Genomic DNA, 15,123 nt, shown 5'->3' with positions numbered 1-15,123 from the left:
GGAGGTGGAGCAAGCAAGCGGTTGACAGGGAGTGAACGTGGAAAACACCATAGAGAGTAATAGGAAGTCAGGAGGATAGATAGAGAGGCACAGGAAGTGGGAGGGAGGGGCTTTCGGTTGGAAAGGCTTTTGAAATAGCCTGGGGAAGGAGAGCTTGGGATGCTGGCTGAGGGAGGTCAGCTGGGTGCTTCCTCTGCCTCTCTGAGGCAGCAGGCTTTTACCCAAGCATCTGGCTCCCGAGTCTTCATTGGTAAAATCAAATGATTGTGATTTTGTTAAAAACAACCCCAACACTGTTCTGGATTTTTTAAAAAACAACCTTTGCTTACTAAATATAATTTACAAACAGAAGATCCATTTTTGTTTGTTTCCTGTTCTTTTCTTTTTTTTTTTCAGTATACATTCTCTTGCTGCTTATTTCTTACCTCTTTTGCTCCCCAGTTCTCCACCTCTTGGCTTCTATTTATTTTTGGCCACACTATTTATTTTGAAAAATAATACCCCTCTTTTAATCAAAATATATTATAGGATCTATGACATCCGTAAGCTATCCAATATTGAGGTAATATTTGTTCATATTAACCCACTTACTCTCTCAGCAAATCATGAAGTGCCGAGATCAAAGTACCGTGTTATTCCCATGCTGCAGAGGAAACATTAAGTCCTAAAGGAGTTGAGTATCTATCCTGAGATGCAGAACTTTCAGTGGTGTAATCGGAATTTGGGCCGACAGGACCCCAGACCTTACTCAGGAGGGACGCAGAGCTGTGGACCACCTGCCACCCGTAGGAACTCATTCTCCTCACTTGTAGACTTGAAGGTCTCCTTTGCCTGTGGAACTCCTCATGGGAATATGACTTTCATTTGCCTTGTTTCTTCAGACACTGCCCTTCAAACTAGGTCTGATCCCAGAAGAAAGGCAGGAACTACAGGACAGAGGCTCCAGGAAAGAGGTCCTAGCCAGGAACCAGGAGATATCTGATGCCTGTCAGGATGGGGCCATCTTTGAGAAAATGTACCCACATCTCAAGGTCTGTTGAGGCATGAGCTACTGAGTTCTTGTGTTTAGCACATATAATTCCAGAAATTGCATTCTAAGCTTTGAGCCAGCCCAACTAGTCTTTTATTAAGAAGTTCTTGAGAGCACAGTGTTTTCCCAGATTTATCAACAGAGAGGGAAAATAAAAACAAAAAGCACCAGCCTTGTGGTGTGACTCAGAGGCCCTTCCCAGGAGGGTCTGGCTTCCCAGCATGAGAAGAGACAACAAGGGCTCCAGGTACAGAGTGGGTCCCAGAGACAGGACCTACCTGATGCCTGTTGGAGGGTGGATCCAATCAAGGACTGTCTGAGGCAAAGAACTGAGTTCTTGTGTTTAGCAGCAACCCAGAAAATGATTCTGAGCTTTGAGTCCCAACTACATAAGAAGTTCTGAGGAATGCAGTTTATCAACTAAAAACAACACTTTGTGGGTGACTAATGAGTCACCCAGAAGACGTCATGAGAAGAACAACAAAGGATGAAGGGATGGTAGAAGCCTTTTGTTGAAAAAAGGTGGATTAATTGATGGGGACATTAGTATCATAACCACAAAAATGAGTTTCTGTTTTTTCTTTCCCACCTTCATACCCATAAGAGGCTGACTTGGAAGAGGCTTAGAGTAGCAGTTGCCAGGATAAGGGGAGCGGTGGGGTTGGTGTGTGAGCGACTGGGCAGCTGTCAGGGCCCACATCAGCTGCCTGTCTCGGAGAAGAGAGTTCGCTGTGATCCTGTTGTGACATGCCCGCAGACAGAGAGCCTCAGGGTGGCGTACACAGCTCTGAAGGAAGCTGAACCAAGGCACACTAGCTCGCATAACTCGCCACCGGTTTAGCGTCAGCGCTGCACCAAGCTTTTTGCCTCAGGTTTTCCGTGTCTGGGGATGCAGCTGTGAGTGTATCGGAGACTTTAAAATCACATTTAAGAGTTGTTGAATTTAAAATCCTCCACACATTTCAGTTTCAAAGACCAGTAGAGCCATGGAAGGTAAAGGCACAATAGGGAACTGATCCAGGCAGTCCACGGGCACGGGCAGTTGGGGTTGAAGAGACACCCTTTAAAGCTAGCCAGCTTTCATATTAACTATTCTCTCTCTCTCTCTCTCTCTCCCTCTCTCTCTCTCTCCCCCCCTCTCTCCCCCTCCCTCCCTCCCTCCCTCTCTCCCTGTGTGTGTGTGTGTGTGTGTGTGTGTGTGTGTGTGTGTGTGTGTGCGTACATGGGTGAGCCTTGGTGTGCGTGTGGAGGTCAGAGGACAGCTTTTGAGGTCTGTCCATTCCTTCCACTGTGGTTCTGGGTGTTGAGCGCTGAAGGTCAGTCTTCCAGAACAAGCACCTTTACTCACAGAGTCACCTCATGGGCCCTCACAGTTTAAATGCTGTTCTTGCCATGCCTTGTCTCCGGTTCTTGCTCTCTGTCCATTCTCAGACAGGAAGTAGTAATATCCCATACCTCGCGCAACATCAAAAGCCTGGTATCATTAAAACAGACTTTGTCTGGAAGACACTTACATAGAACCAATCGTAGTATTGAATGAGGCTGTGCTATGTTCTAAATGGGATGCTTATGAAGGCCTATAAAAACCAGCACAGCTCCAGAGAAGACTCCGTAAGACTCACCATATTCTTATCGGCAAGTGAGCTGAGAGACAAAGGTGTTGGTTCCAGTCAAAGGTGGATTCCCTCTGTACCACCCTGGATATGTCCCTGTGCTTCGTTATCTCCAGTGACAGTGACCTTCTATCCCCGAGCAGTGGCCCTCCAATTTCTGGCAGCACTCAGTTCCAGACACGACAGATTTCCATGGGAAGTTACTCACGACACAGGGGTGAGTCAAGCTCAGTAAATGCTGACCCCTGTGGAAAATCCAGGTTCTGCATGAGCTCAGGAACAATCATTGTTGGCTGCCGTGGTCAGAAAACAGGTGATTGCCAAGACGTCTTTCTCTCTGCAAGGATACATGTTTTAGTCTTCAAAAATTCCAACTGTCAAAAACTAGTACATCACAGCTCTACATATACACACGGATGGTGGATGCACTGTGGAGTGGCTACGCTCAGCTCTTTAGCATCCGTCCCCTCTTATACTTCTTTTTGTGGTGAGAAGTTTTTAAATCTAAGTGTAATTTTCAGTAGATGACTCTGCCTGGCTAGTTTTTATTCCTCCTCCCATGCTCCCTCTCTCTCTCTCTCTCTCTCTCTCTCTCTCTCTCTCTGTGTGTGTGTGTGTGTGTGTATGCATTTGCATGTGTGTGTGTGCATGTGTGCACACTGCCCATAGAGGCCAAAGAGGTCATCAAATCCCTGAGGTTATGGGATTGACCTTGTTCCTGGGAACCAAACTCTGGTCCTCTGCACTCTTAACTGCAGAGCCATCTCTCCAGATGCTCGTCTTGTTCTTCTATCGTATCCACTGAGTTGTGAAGTCATTGTAAAGCAGTAAACTAGCATATATAGTAATAGGCGTCAAAATGGAGCTTTTGAGGAAAGTCTGCTGTGTTGATTCTCATCCCCCATCTCCTGTGACTTCCACCCACCTATTCTACCCCAGCTTAGTCAGGGTTTCCATGGCTGTGAGCAGACACCATGACTAAGGCAATTTTACAAAGGACAACGTTTAATTGGGGCTGGCTTACGGTTCAGAGGTTCAGTCCATTATCATCATGGCAGGAGCTTGGCCAGGTCCAGTGAGAGACACTGAGCTGAGAGTTCCGCATCTTGATCTGGCTGCAGCCAGGAAAGGTATGGCACCTCAGGAGGCTAGGAGGGCATCCTCTTTGTCCACCCATACTGTGAAACACTTCCTCCAAGGCCACACCTACTTCAATAAAGTCATATCTCCTAGAAGTGCCACTCCCTGGGCCAAGCATACTCATACCCTATAGCCTCCTTTCTGTGACCTCATTTATTTAAGTACAGATGGCGATTATAAGCCAGGTCCATAGGTGACGTGTGTGTGTGTGTGTGTGTGTTGTGCTCTTGTTGTCCGTCTGTCTGCTGATTGCCCTCTAGGCGGGTTCCACTGCCTTGTTCTGTGGATAGGGAAACAGTAAATTGATATATACAAGGATCTCTGTGACAGACGATCACTGTGGGATTTCAAACTAATGCCGTCATATAGGTAGTGTTTGCCTTAATCAGTAGAGCAGGCTGAGGCTCCAAAAGGCTGTATTATCTGTAAAAATATCTGAGGTCATACACGACGGAAAGGGAGTAAAACTCAAAGGCTGCGCTCTTCCCACCGTTGCCCCTGGTGTATCTGGTATCTACTCTGGCATCTATACCCCCTCCTCCACTCATCTGGATGAGTACAAATCTGTTAAAATATACCAGTCACATGCCATCCAAGGGGACTTCAGAAAAGCTGCCTTTTGCTAGCAGGAATGTGGGTGTTAATGACGTGTTAATTTAACATGCATCTTTTGACATACTGATTTGGGATGTAATGTTTGGTTGTTTGTTTTGTTCATGGGGAAAAAAAAATCTGTATTTAGGGGACTGAAATGTATACTAAATAAACCACTGTAGCTAAGGTGGTTTCAGAGGGACACGGTGTTTGGAAAAAGACTAAGAGAAAGTAAAGGAAACAAAACAGATACCTTTAAAGAAAAACAAACAAAGAAAGAAACAAACAGACCCAAAGCTGTGACCTTGGACTCTCTTCCAGGCCTTCTGCAAAACCTCGCTGGCCTTGGAACACTTGGATGTCTCCTACTGCACCCAGCTGACAGATGACATCATAAAAACTATAGCCATTTTCTGCACTCGAATTACATCCCTTCACATCGCTGGATGCCCAAAGGTACGCATGGCAGCGGGAGCATAGGCAAGTCGAAGGTCAGCACTGGCAGGATCTGCCACGCCTGGAGGAATCATTGGATGCGTTCGTTTTCTCACCTCCAAATCGGAACTAGCTCTAGGATTTTGTTTGTGCCAAAGTAGAGCTTATAAACATTCAAGATATTACCCTTGTGAAAATATGTTTTTTCGTCTTTTTCATTTGTTTGTTTTTGTTTTTTGAGACAGGGTTTCTCTGGGTAGCTCTGGCTGTCCTGAAACTCACTCTGTAGACCAGGCTGGTTTCCTGTGCTGGGCCACCACCCAGAATTATATGGAAATACAAGTTTGTGCCAGAGATTCATTTAATTCACCAATGAGCAGATCAGAAAAAAAAAAATCATAAAATCATGGCATAGAGCATTAGAAAGAACTGGAGAGGGACTGAAGAAAGAATGTTGGGTCTCAGGTTAGATCTAAAATTGGTTAATATCCTACGGGCCAGCACAGCCAGAACCTTGGCTTGGAGTTTCTGCAGGCATAATGTGCCTGTCTCCTGTACAGAAAGCCATGTAAGTGTTAACGCATAGCCTCACTGACTTTGTGCCTTAGTAAATAATAAACAGCACACGAAGCTAAGGTTTAACTCCCTAGGCATTTCCTCGGAGGGGCAGGTAGACAATGCCCCTGTGGTCTGCCGAAAGGTTATTTGGTCATCTCTGGTCTTAACTTTGAGCACATATGGTTTTCCTGAAAAAAAAAAATATGGGATGAAATGCCACGGAAGAAATAGCGCTCACTGTAAGCACTGAGCGCACCATCGCTTGCAGGGAGAAGCAAAGCGTCCACTGTCGTGACCAGCGCTGCAAGACACACGGCGCTGGCACTTAAATACTTTGTTTTCAGATCCTTTTTTCCTGTGTACAGGAAAGTCAGAAATGCAGAAGGTTTGTGTTTTGTCTTTTTAAAGGATAGAATAATATTTCAAAGTATAATGAACAGGAGGGACACAGGAGAGAGGAAACTGGGAACAACTTAGGTGACAGAGCCAGCGTGGGACCCCACGGCCCGGGAGAGAAAGCTGAGAACATCTGAACCACACAATAGGCTTTAAGCTTGGCTGTAGTATAGACTTTGGGGATGGTGTTAGGAGGGAACTACAGTCCTTTTGCAATTCTCTAGAGACGCCAGACCCGCTCTGTTCCACATCTCTGGGCAGGTCCCCACCCAAACCAGAAGCATGGACACACATTTTCTCAACCCTGACATTTCTGAAGTTCCAGGCAAGGCAGTCCTTTGCAGTGAGGAGGGAGGGTGTTCCTGTCATTGCTGAATAGCCACTAACACCCCTGCCCTCCAGGCACCAGGTTCCTAGCATCTGGGACCCTGTGTTTCCCATCTTGAAAACCAGAGCAGAGACAGCCCCACCCGGGGATCCATTCCATATATTTGTGGACGCCAAGAAGTGCATGCTGACAGGAGCCTGATCTAGCTGTCTCCTGAGAGTCTCTGCCAGAGCCTAACAAATACAGAGGTGAATGCTCGAAGCCAACCATTGAACTGAGAAAGGTGTCTCCAATGGAGGAGTTAGAGAAAGGACTGAAGAAGCTGAAGAGGTTTGTAACCCCCATAGGAAGAACAACAATATCAACCAACCAGACCCCACCGCCCCCAGAGCTCCTAGAGACTAAACCACCAACCAAAGAATACACCTGGAGGGATCCATGACCCAGCCACATATGTAGCAGAGGATGGCCTTGTCAGGCATCAATGAGAGGAGAGACCCTTGGTCCTGTGAAGGCTCAATGACCTCCCCCACCACATGCACACACACACACACACACACACACACACACACACACACACACACACACACACACTTCCCATGTAGGGGGAAAGCCAGGGGGGAAATAGGGGAAGGGGATAACATTTAAAATGTAAGTAAAGAAAATATCTAATTTTTAAAAAAAAGAGGAAGAAAAAAAAGGAAGAAAAAGAAAACCAAGAACGTCTTCAGACACTGCCAAATGTCCCCTGGAAAGCAAAATTGCCATTGTCTAGAGATAGTGAAGCAGAGGGTTTCTGTGCAGGGAAAGGTCACGCTTCACTGGGAGTTTGGGTACAAAAGTGAAATGGGGAACAAGGCCCCAGAATTTGGAGAGCAGACACTTTTCCCTCTCACCGGCATTCAGAATATGGCGGCCAGAACTTTCTTTCAGGCAGGAGATTAGACACCTCTTCTCTAAAGACCTTGCCAGCCCACAATGTAAGATTAAAAACTCCTGACAGGAGAGTGTTCTCCACACACCCTCCAAGATGACCCTTCACTCAGGTTTGGAGCGAGGCCTACACTATACACTTAGCTCCCACTCAGAGGCTAACATTCCACATGATAACCACGGTCAGGCCAGCATTCCCAGGTCAGCAAGGAAGTCTCTAAACAGAAGATTAAAAATGCAAACGTATTACCAGGGAGAACTTGGAGATGGCATAATATTCAGAAGGAAGAAAATATAAGCCATAAAAATGTATTCAAGTTGTTGTGCTGTGCACATCTACTGGCTTTTATTTGAACAGCATCACCCCAGTTCTCAGGGGCATCCTTGCTGGGCTATGAATTCAGATGCTTATACTGTTGGCTTGAGGGGTGGAGAATGAATCTGGAATTTCCCAAATCTTCCTCACTAATGCATCAGATAAAGAGGAGAATGAGGCAGGGGAAACGATCTGGCAAGCTAGAACAAAGTAAATCTAGAAAGTTTACAGTAAAAACTTTTTTTTTAAATATACAAGAGTCTTAACACTTAGCCCAGGCTAGGCAGGAATTTATGAGTAGACCAGGCTGGCCCTGAGCTAGATGCCATTCTCCTATCTCAGCCTTCTAGGTGCTGAGGTGACAGGTACGTATCACCATGCCTAGCTACAAGATTTGTTTTGATAATGAATTTGGTTAGAATGAGGGAAACTGGAAGTTTTTTCTGGTCCATGTCACATGACTCTGGAAGTGAGCCGTGTGTGTCAAGAAGCTCGTGCACCGGCTGCAGTGGCCACCTGACCATGAATGCTCACAGGAGCTCTCGCTTGCATGACTAGCAGCACAGCTCAGCGGGAACTACTCTGGTTATAGCACAGGGCAGATGGAGGGCTGGAGGACGGGACAGGCTCTCTAGTGGCTCTGCTAACAAAGGAAATCGGGAAGAAAGAGCATGATGGGAGGGCTCTAAGAGCACAGGGGAGAGAGAAACAGACAAGGGATTCTAGAGGAAAGAGAAAGGATTCGACACAGGTAAATTAACATTAAGTGTTCTTAACGTGAGGGGGAGGAAAGGGAAGTAAAGTCCTTCAGAACAATAACAGAAGGGCTTGGCTTGCCGGTCCAGATTACCAGTCAGGTGAGAGGTCACATGACTGTCCTGGTTCGGAAGAGGAAGGGGTACTTACTGGGTTATTCTGAAGAGCCGCCAACTTGCCTCACTTTGCCTACTTTATGAGGGACCACGGGTTAGGGTGTATCATCATTACAGCTGCGGTTTTCCAGAAGTCACTGGCGAATTCTGAATGTGTATATATTACTCCGATCTCGGGAAAGGTTTGCTTTTCCCAGCAGCCCCCTCGCCTCGAGGTCAGTCAGCAGTGCTGGGCCCTCGTGTCTACAGCACTGAAATGCCGACCGAGGAAAATGCCTCTGACACCAGGAAGAAAGTGGGTTGATATGGGCCCAATACCAAGACCTGAGCAGTGCTCTTAACAGGGTGACCCTCTTGTCACCTTCGATGGGCATGCGGTAGGATCATGGTGGCTTGAGGTAGATGTTAGTGACAATTATAAAGGAAGAATAAGGGAGAAGAAAGAAATCGATGGCAATAATGAAATACGTATACAATTTACCTCTGAGGGGAAAAAACTCAAGTAGGCGAGGGCTTAGAGAACACGTTTCTGTTGGGAGGTGTAGGCAACAAGAAGGAGATTCTCTGTATCCTAGTTACCAACTTGTCCGAGGCAGAATATACCCATCTACAGCACGGGGCAAGAAGTGTGATTTGCAGAGAGGTAGCAAAGGACAGACACAGTCGCCACTTCACAGAGCTGAGGAAAGCTGCCCCAGTGAACAAGTTCCCACTAGGCCTGCCCCTTACACTATAGTCAGGGGCTCCAGAAAACAGTATTCTGAGCCCCAGCTATGCACTTTGTGCCCCAAAGGGCAAATGACATGCTAAGATAAATTACTGAGGGGCATCCTGTTTGTAGGGGGACTGGCACAGGGTGCCCGATCAGTCCCCAGCTTAGAATGTCATACTCGGGGAGTCTAGGTACCCTTTCGAGCTAACAGTTGGGAAGGAGGAGGGAGCTGGATGACTGCAAAGCCACCAGGAGACAGCTGGCCATATGAGGACATCTGAGAAGGTGTGCTTTGCACAGGTCATAGCCCCTGTAGGTTTATGCCTTTGCACACTTGGTCCCCAGCTGGTGGTCTGTTCTAGAAAGTTACAGGATCTTTAGGAAGTGGAAGATTGGAGATTCTTCCAGTTTAGAGGTTTCCACAGGGTCCTATGTCAGTTCGAGGTTTTATAATGGTTATAGAGAAACGATCAATGGATTTTTTTTATCATAACTGACGTGTGATGTTGGCTGATGTATATAATATACATTATATATAATGTATGTATACATGTATATATAGTAATCTATAACATATACACAGTGTATATATAACGTGTATCACCTGTTACTATGCAACCAATCGCCCCCAAAATTGATGGCTTAGACAACTCACATTTTTTTTTAACTTTAAAAACATATTTATTTTTAGTTCTGCATATGTATGTGTGTCAGTGTTTGGTTGTGTGCACATGGGTGTACCCACAGAGGCCAGAGGTGTTGGATTCCCACTGGGGAGTTGCAGGCAGTGATAAGTAGCCCGGTATGGGTGTGGGGAACAAGACTCAGGTCCTGTGCGAGAGCAGTGCACACTCTCGACCCAGGACCTCTCTCCGGCTCAGACCGCTCTCATTGTGTTTACTCACAGTGCAGTGGACCAGCTGGTGTCAGGCGGGGGGCCCTTCTACTGGACGCTGAGCTAGGGATGTCCATGTCGCTGTGACCGTCTGCTAGCTCCACTCGAAGCTGGCTGGTATAGGGGTCCTCAGCTGAGAAGAGTTCTTTAGTTGGACATGGCACTGTCCTCCCACAGGCTCTCCGAGCGGCTGGTAGGCCAGCAGCACACTCCGAGAGAGCAGGAGGTTAGGCAGACCACGATTGCGTTGTGTTTTGAAACCTTTTTTTTTTTTTTTTTCAAATTTCCCGGAACCTAATTAAGACACGCTGTAGGATGTCAGAAGTAGTTATGCTTTCAGGTGACACGTTGCTAATGGTGTCTCCTTTGCTAATGTTTAAAGTAGTGTGCTTATATTTCTTCTAAGATAGGAAGTAACTTCATTTTAAAGAAACCAAAAACAGTTTCCCAGAGACTCAAAGGAAGTCGTGCTGGGAGTAACAGTCTGTCCAGTGGGCCAAGGCTAGCATCTCGTATCTGAGTCAGGAATATCGCCAACTCAACTCTGTCTCCAGCTTCCAGCCCTTGAGTCATAAACCCCACCCCCAGACATTACCTCCCTGTTGAACACATGGGTTTCCAAACCACAGATGAGGGCTCCTTTCAGGTCTCTGTGCAAACCCTCCCCCTCTGAGCTCCACCTGCCTGGACGGTCCCCTCACTTCGGTGTCCCTCTGTAATGCTGAAGGATTCTGTTTCCAATGACACCAGATCCCCAGAGACTTGATTATCACCGCAGGGATGTCTGAGGAAGTTTCCTGAGAGCCAGTTACAATTCTGAGCCTTAGTCCCAAGCATGTTCTGGAACCAGGGAATGCCTAGACAATGACAGCATCCACTTTCTAATACTTAAAAAGTCTACATTTCAAACCAAAGGGCTTTTCTGCATAATTCTCTTGACTTTATGTTAAAAAACAATGAGCTAAGTAAGCCCCATAGTATACGTTTTTTTTTTTTTTTTTTTTTTTTTTTTTTTTTAAGAGCTCATATATATAAAGTAGGAAATTAAATCCAGTCGGAAAAATTCCTCTAGGGAGAGTAATTTAGCTTACTCTGCAGCAAATTTCAGTTCAGCCATAAATCAAAAGCCAGACCCCAAGTCAGTGAAATAAACTAGAAATGAAGTTGAATTAACTCTCCAGGACAGCTGGACAGACAGCTAGAAGCCTGGCCAAGATTTGTCTGAGTGAGACTTGCCCTTCTTCTCACCCTCACGCTGTACACTGACTGCTCTCTGTCCAGAACCGGGGCACTCATTCTTGTACATGACCTACCACAGATGTCCAGACCCTTCTCATGGTAATCTGATCCCACGTGGAGACCATCCCATATATATATTTCTGTAGCATATAATGGTTTCCCAAACTGGCAAAGTTTTCAGAGGATTTATTTATTTATTTATTTTTCCGGAGCTGGGGACCGAACCCAGGGCCTTGCGCTTGCTAGGCAAGCACTCTACCACTGAGCTAAATCCCCAACCCCGTTTCAGAGGATTTCAAGCACAGGCAGCCTGGTTGCTGTAGCATTTCCTAAGTTCCTCATAAGGACCCAACAGGTATTAATTACTAAAGAAAATCCAACAGTGCTTCTCATCCAAACCGGAGGATGCTTGAGTAAAGAACAATGACGACGAAAATCATGAATCTGCTTAGTGTCACTTGAAGCATGTATTTCACTCTTGCGATCTTATTTAGAAGTAGTTAAACCACAAACGTGGCTTATCATGGAACAAACTCAGTGAAAGAAGATCTACCAGGACCCTGATTTGTTTGCTACAGCCAGAATGCTTGCCCCCTCCCCTGACACTGCCCACCAGTGTTTAAGCCCCAACTAATCCATGCAACAGTGTCCTGAAGTGGGGCCTTTGGGAGGTGAACAGAATAGAAGAGGTCATGGAAGGGAAGCTGCTATTATGGGTTATGTCTTTATAAGAAGAGGCAGAGTCGGGAGTTCTCCATGCCACTTTGTCTACAGTATGAGGCAGACATTTGCAAACCTGTACTTTACCAGACACCGTATGTGCAGCCATTTTGATTTTAGTCTTGGATTTCCCAGGCTTCAGAACTGTAAGAAATAAGTACTTGGTTTGAGCCATGGAGTCTATCATGTTTTATTACAGCACCCTGAATAAGACAGTGCCCTCCTGGAGGACAGAGCTGCTCAGTAACTGCTTCTTGCTTTGCCTGTGCTCAGATCACCGATGGAGGAATGGAGATATTATCGGCAAGGTGCCATTATCTGCACATTTTGGACATCTCTGGCTGTGTCCAACTCACAGACCAGATCCTCCAGGACCTTCAAATAGGCTGCAAACAACTCCGGATCCTCAAGATGCAATTCTGCAAGTCCATCTCCTTGTAAGTAGGCAGCTGGGTATAATAGGGCTGTGGGCATGCTCGGGCGGGGGGGTGTTGGCATGAGGCTGCACCATTTGCAATACCCAGTTTATATTCTGACTAATTAAAACCAGTATTCTCAGTGGAACCAAGTGACCCCTTCTAAAATTAACGCCATGATTTTACAGTCCTTCTACAGAGGCCTTTAATCTCAGCCCCTTCCTCTCTGTGACCAAGCAGGTGCCTAAAGTTAATTCTGCTCCTTATCACTTAGCTTTAGATCTGCTGCTGAAATGTAGTGCACGTGGTTCATCTCCCCAAGGCTTAAGAAAACAGTGACATCAGCCCCCTCAGCCCAGACTGGATGACCTTGTGACTTATGGGTGGTGGGCTTGGGTTTCCTCCCAGTGTGGAAGCCTCCCTACCTGCTATTTGGTCTCCAGACCAAATATTCTCACTGAAGCTGCCAGTAGGTAGAATAGTGAGAGCTGGGATGAGGGACCCAGATCCAAAACATGAGCAAATCCAGAAGTATGTGTCCCGCCATTCATTTCCTATGGCTGTGGGAAAAGCTTGGGCTACTGTCACTCTCTTCTGTGACTCTGCATCCCACAAGCAGTGCCTGTACCTGGCTCATTCCCCTTCTCTGTACTGAGTCAGCAGAACGTCTTATTTTCCTTAGGATCCTGCTATTTGCTAAGTTTTTAATACCACAATTTTTATAGAACCCTGTGTGACGAGTTGGATCAAATGCATTGCATAACGCACTCATGGCAATTCTCACAGAATCTAAAACCTAAAACCGTTAGTGAGCACTGAAGCTTGTCTGGCCTTGTAGCTGACTGAGGAACCGTACTGCACAACCCGCCACACATCTCCACAACCCGCCACACATCTCCACAACCCGCCACACATCTCCACAACCCGCCACACATCTCCACAACCCGCCACACATCTCCAAACCTAGCAATGAACATTTAGCTTCACAGCAACTCTCCTCAAGTCTCTAAAACCTGTGCTTTTCAGAAACCACAGGTGACATAGAATCTGGTTAGCTTTCAAGTCCTTTGCTCACCAAACAGGCATTTCCTTTCCCTGTACATCAAGGACACTGCCGCCTCTGACTGTAATGTCCTTGTATCAAAGTCAGTGTCAGCAGCCCTGGCAATGGGGATCTCCTCTACTTACTTAGTGAAGTTATTCTTAGGTGTTCTCTCTCTCTCTCTCCCTTCCCCGTGTGTGTATATACATATATGTGGCTTTTTTCAGTTATCGTGAATGAGATTCTTCCCTAATTTTTTTCTTATGGTATTGGAATAGTAAAAAACAAAAAAACAACAACAAAAAAAAAAAAAAAAAAAAAAACTACTTGGTTTTTGGATGTTGCTTTTTTTTTTAATAACTGAATACTGAAAGTGTTTATCAGATGTAGGAGGTTTTAAGAAGAGTCTTTAATGTGTTTTAGTGTGTGATCATACAGTCTACAGTTAATTTGTATTACTATCTTTTTTTTTCTTGCTTTACTGCTTTGGCTAAGAATATAATCATGATATTGAATAAGAATGAGGAGAGTGCATACTCTGGTCTCATTTCTGACTTTAGAAGAAATGCCTTCCCCCTCTTAGCGTGTTTGCTAGAGGTGGCCATGTATGTCCTTATTTTGGTGAGCTATGCCCCTCCGCGTCCCTGGTTGGTTATGACTCTTGAATGTACTCCAGCATTGCTGAGGGCCTTTGCATCTCTGCTCATTGAGGGAGAACAAGCAAGCACATATGCTTGGTGCACATGTATGTATGTGTGTGTTCTTTGCTTCCTTATTTCTTCCTAAGGAAGACTAATGATAGTTTTAATCATTTGGTCATGGACATCTTTGAGCCACAACCTTCCAAGAAAAAATATATACTGAAGAGAGAACTAAATGGGGTCTTAGAAAGTTCATGGGCCTCCGTGGAGTTCATTCCTACCTCCACGTGGGTCTGTGAACTCTGGTGAAGAGCTCCTTTCTGACACACCAACCTTCACAAGGTGGGTAGATCAAGTTATTCCTTCATCAAACTGGAGTCACACCAGGCTGAGTGCTTACTCAAAAGCATGAGAAACTCGAACTCCTCACCCAGTCAATCGCCTGTAAGGCCTGAGTCGGCTAAACTCAGATACTTGTGCCCAGGGGACCTGATGGTCAGCACGATTCTCCAGCTTCCCCTCAAAGCCAGTGAAGGTCTGCAGTGAGTGAGACTAGTTCTGAATCCCAAATTCAGCCCGGTTTGAAAGCTGTAGAAATTACCTCTGCATATCCATGATGCTGAGCTCTGTCATTGCAGGACTGCCGCTCAGAAAATGTCCTCTGTGGTCCAGCAGCAGGAATACAGCTCTGAGAGCCCTCCAAGTTGGTTTGGCTATGACTCCGAAGGCAACCCTCTTGAAGAAACCCATACCAAAGCTAAAACTTACTCAGAAATGACCGTCAAAGAGTCACCCAGCAGTGAAGAAGAAACTCCAAACTCCAAACACCACTAGGAGAACAAAACATCCAGAACCAACAATTTCCCTTCATTTGATGTAAATATTGTTAGTTGCTGGTTCTCAATAACAATGCCAAAAAGCAGCACCCCTCTGCTTCTTATTTCAACTGCAAATGTCACCTTCATGTAAATTAAGATTACAAAGAGAACCTGATCAAGTTACCTTTAAAGATCTATTTATTTAATGTGTGTGTGTGTGTGTGTGTGTGTGTGTGTGTGTGTGTATGTGCATGCGTGTAGGAGCCAATAAAAGCCAGATGAGGTATCAGATGACCTGATGACTTTTCAGTGACCTTTAGCCACTAAGCCATCTCTCCAGCTCCTGAGGTGAGCTGATCAGATCCAAGTTACAATGTAGGAAACAGCTTCTCGGCTTTTTTTTTTTTCCCCCAGAGCTGGGGACC

At 45.8% G+C, this 15,123-nt stretch overlaps 1 protein-coding gene across 2 annotated transcripts in view; it reads left to right on the top strand.

Annotated features, from left to right (window-relative positions):
- The window catches only part of Fbxl13 (F-box and leucine rich repeat protein 13), a 190,702-nt gene extending 175,825 nt beyond the window's left edge, over nt 1-14,877 (top strand). For both annotated transcript variants that reach the window (XM_032907076.1, XM_032907075.1), the window contains 3 exons: nt 4,699-4,833; nt 12,055-12,218; nt 14,519-14,877. In XM_032907076.1, coding sequence (XP_032762967.1) covers nt 4,699-4,833; nt 12,055-12,218; nt 14,519-14,714 — 495 coding nt within the window. In that variant the 3' untranslated portion in view covers nt 14,715-14,877. The remainder of the gene's footprint in view (nt 1-4,698; nt 4,834-12,054; nt 12,219-14,518) is intronic.
- The last annotated feature ends 246 nt before the right edge of the window (nt 14,878-15,123 follow it).

The sequence above is a fragment of the Rattus rattus genome, chromosome 6, assembly GCF_011064425.1.
Source record: "Rattus rattus isolate New Zealand chromosome 6, Rrattus_CSIRO_v1, whole genome shotgun sequence".
Taxonomy (NCBI): Eukaryota; Metazoa; Chordata; class Mammalia; order Rodentia; family Muridae; genus Rattus; species Rattus rattus.
This window is presented reverse-complemented; position numbering and strand designations above follow the sequence as displayed.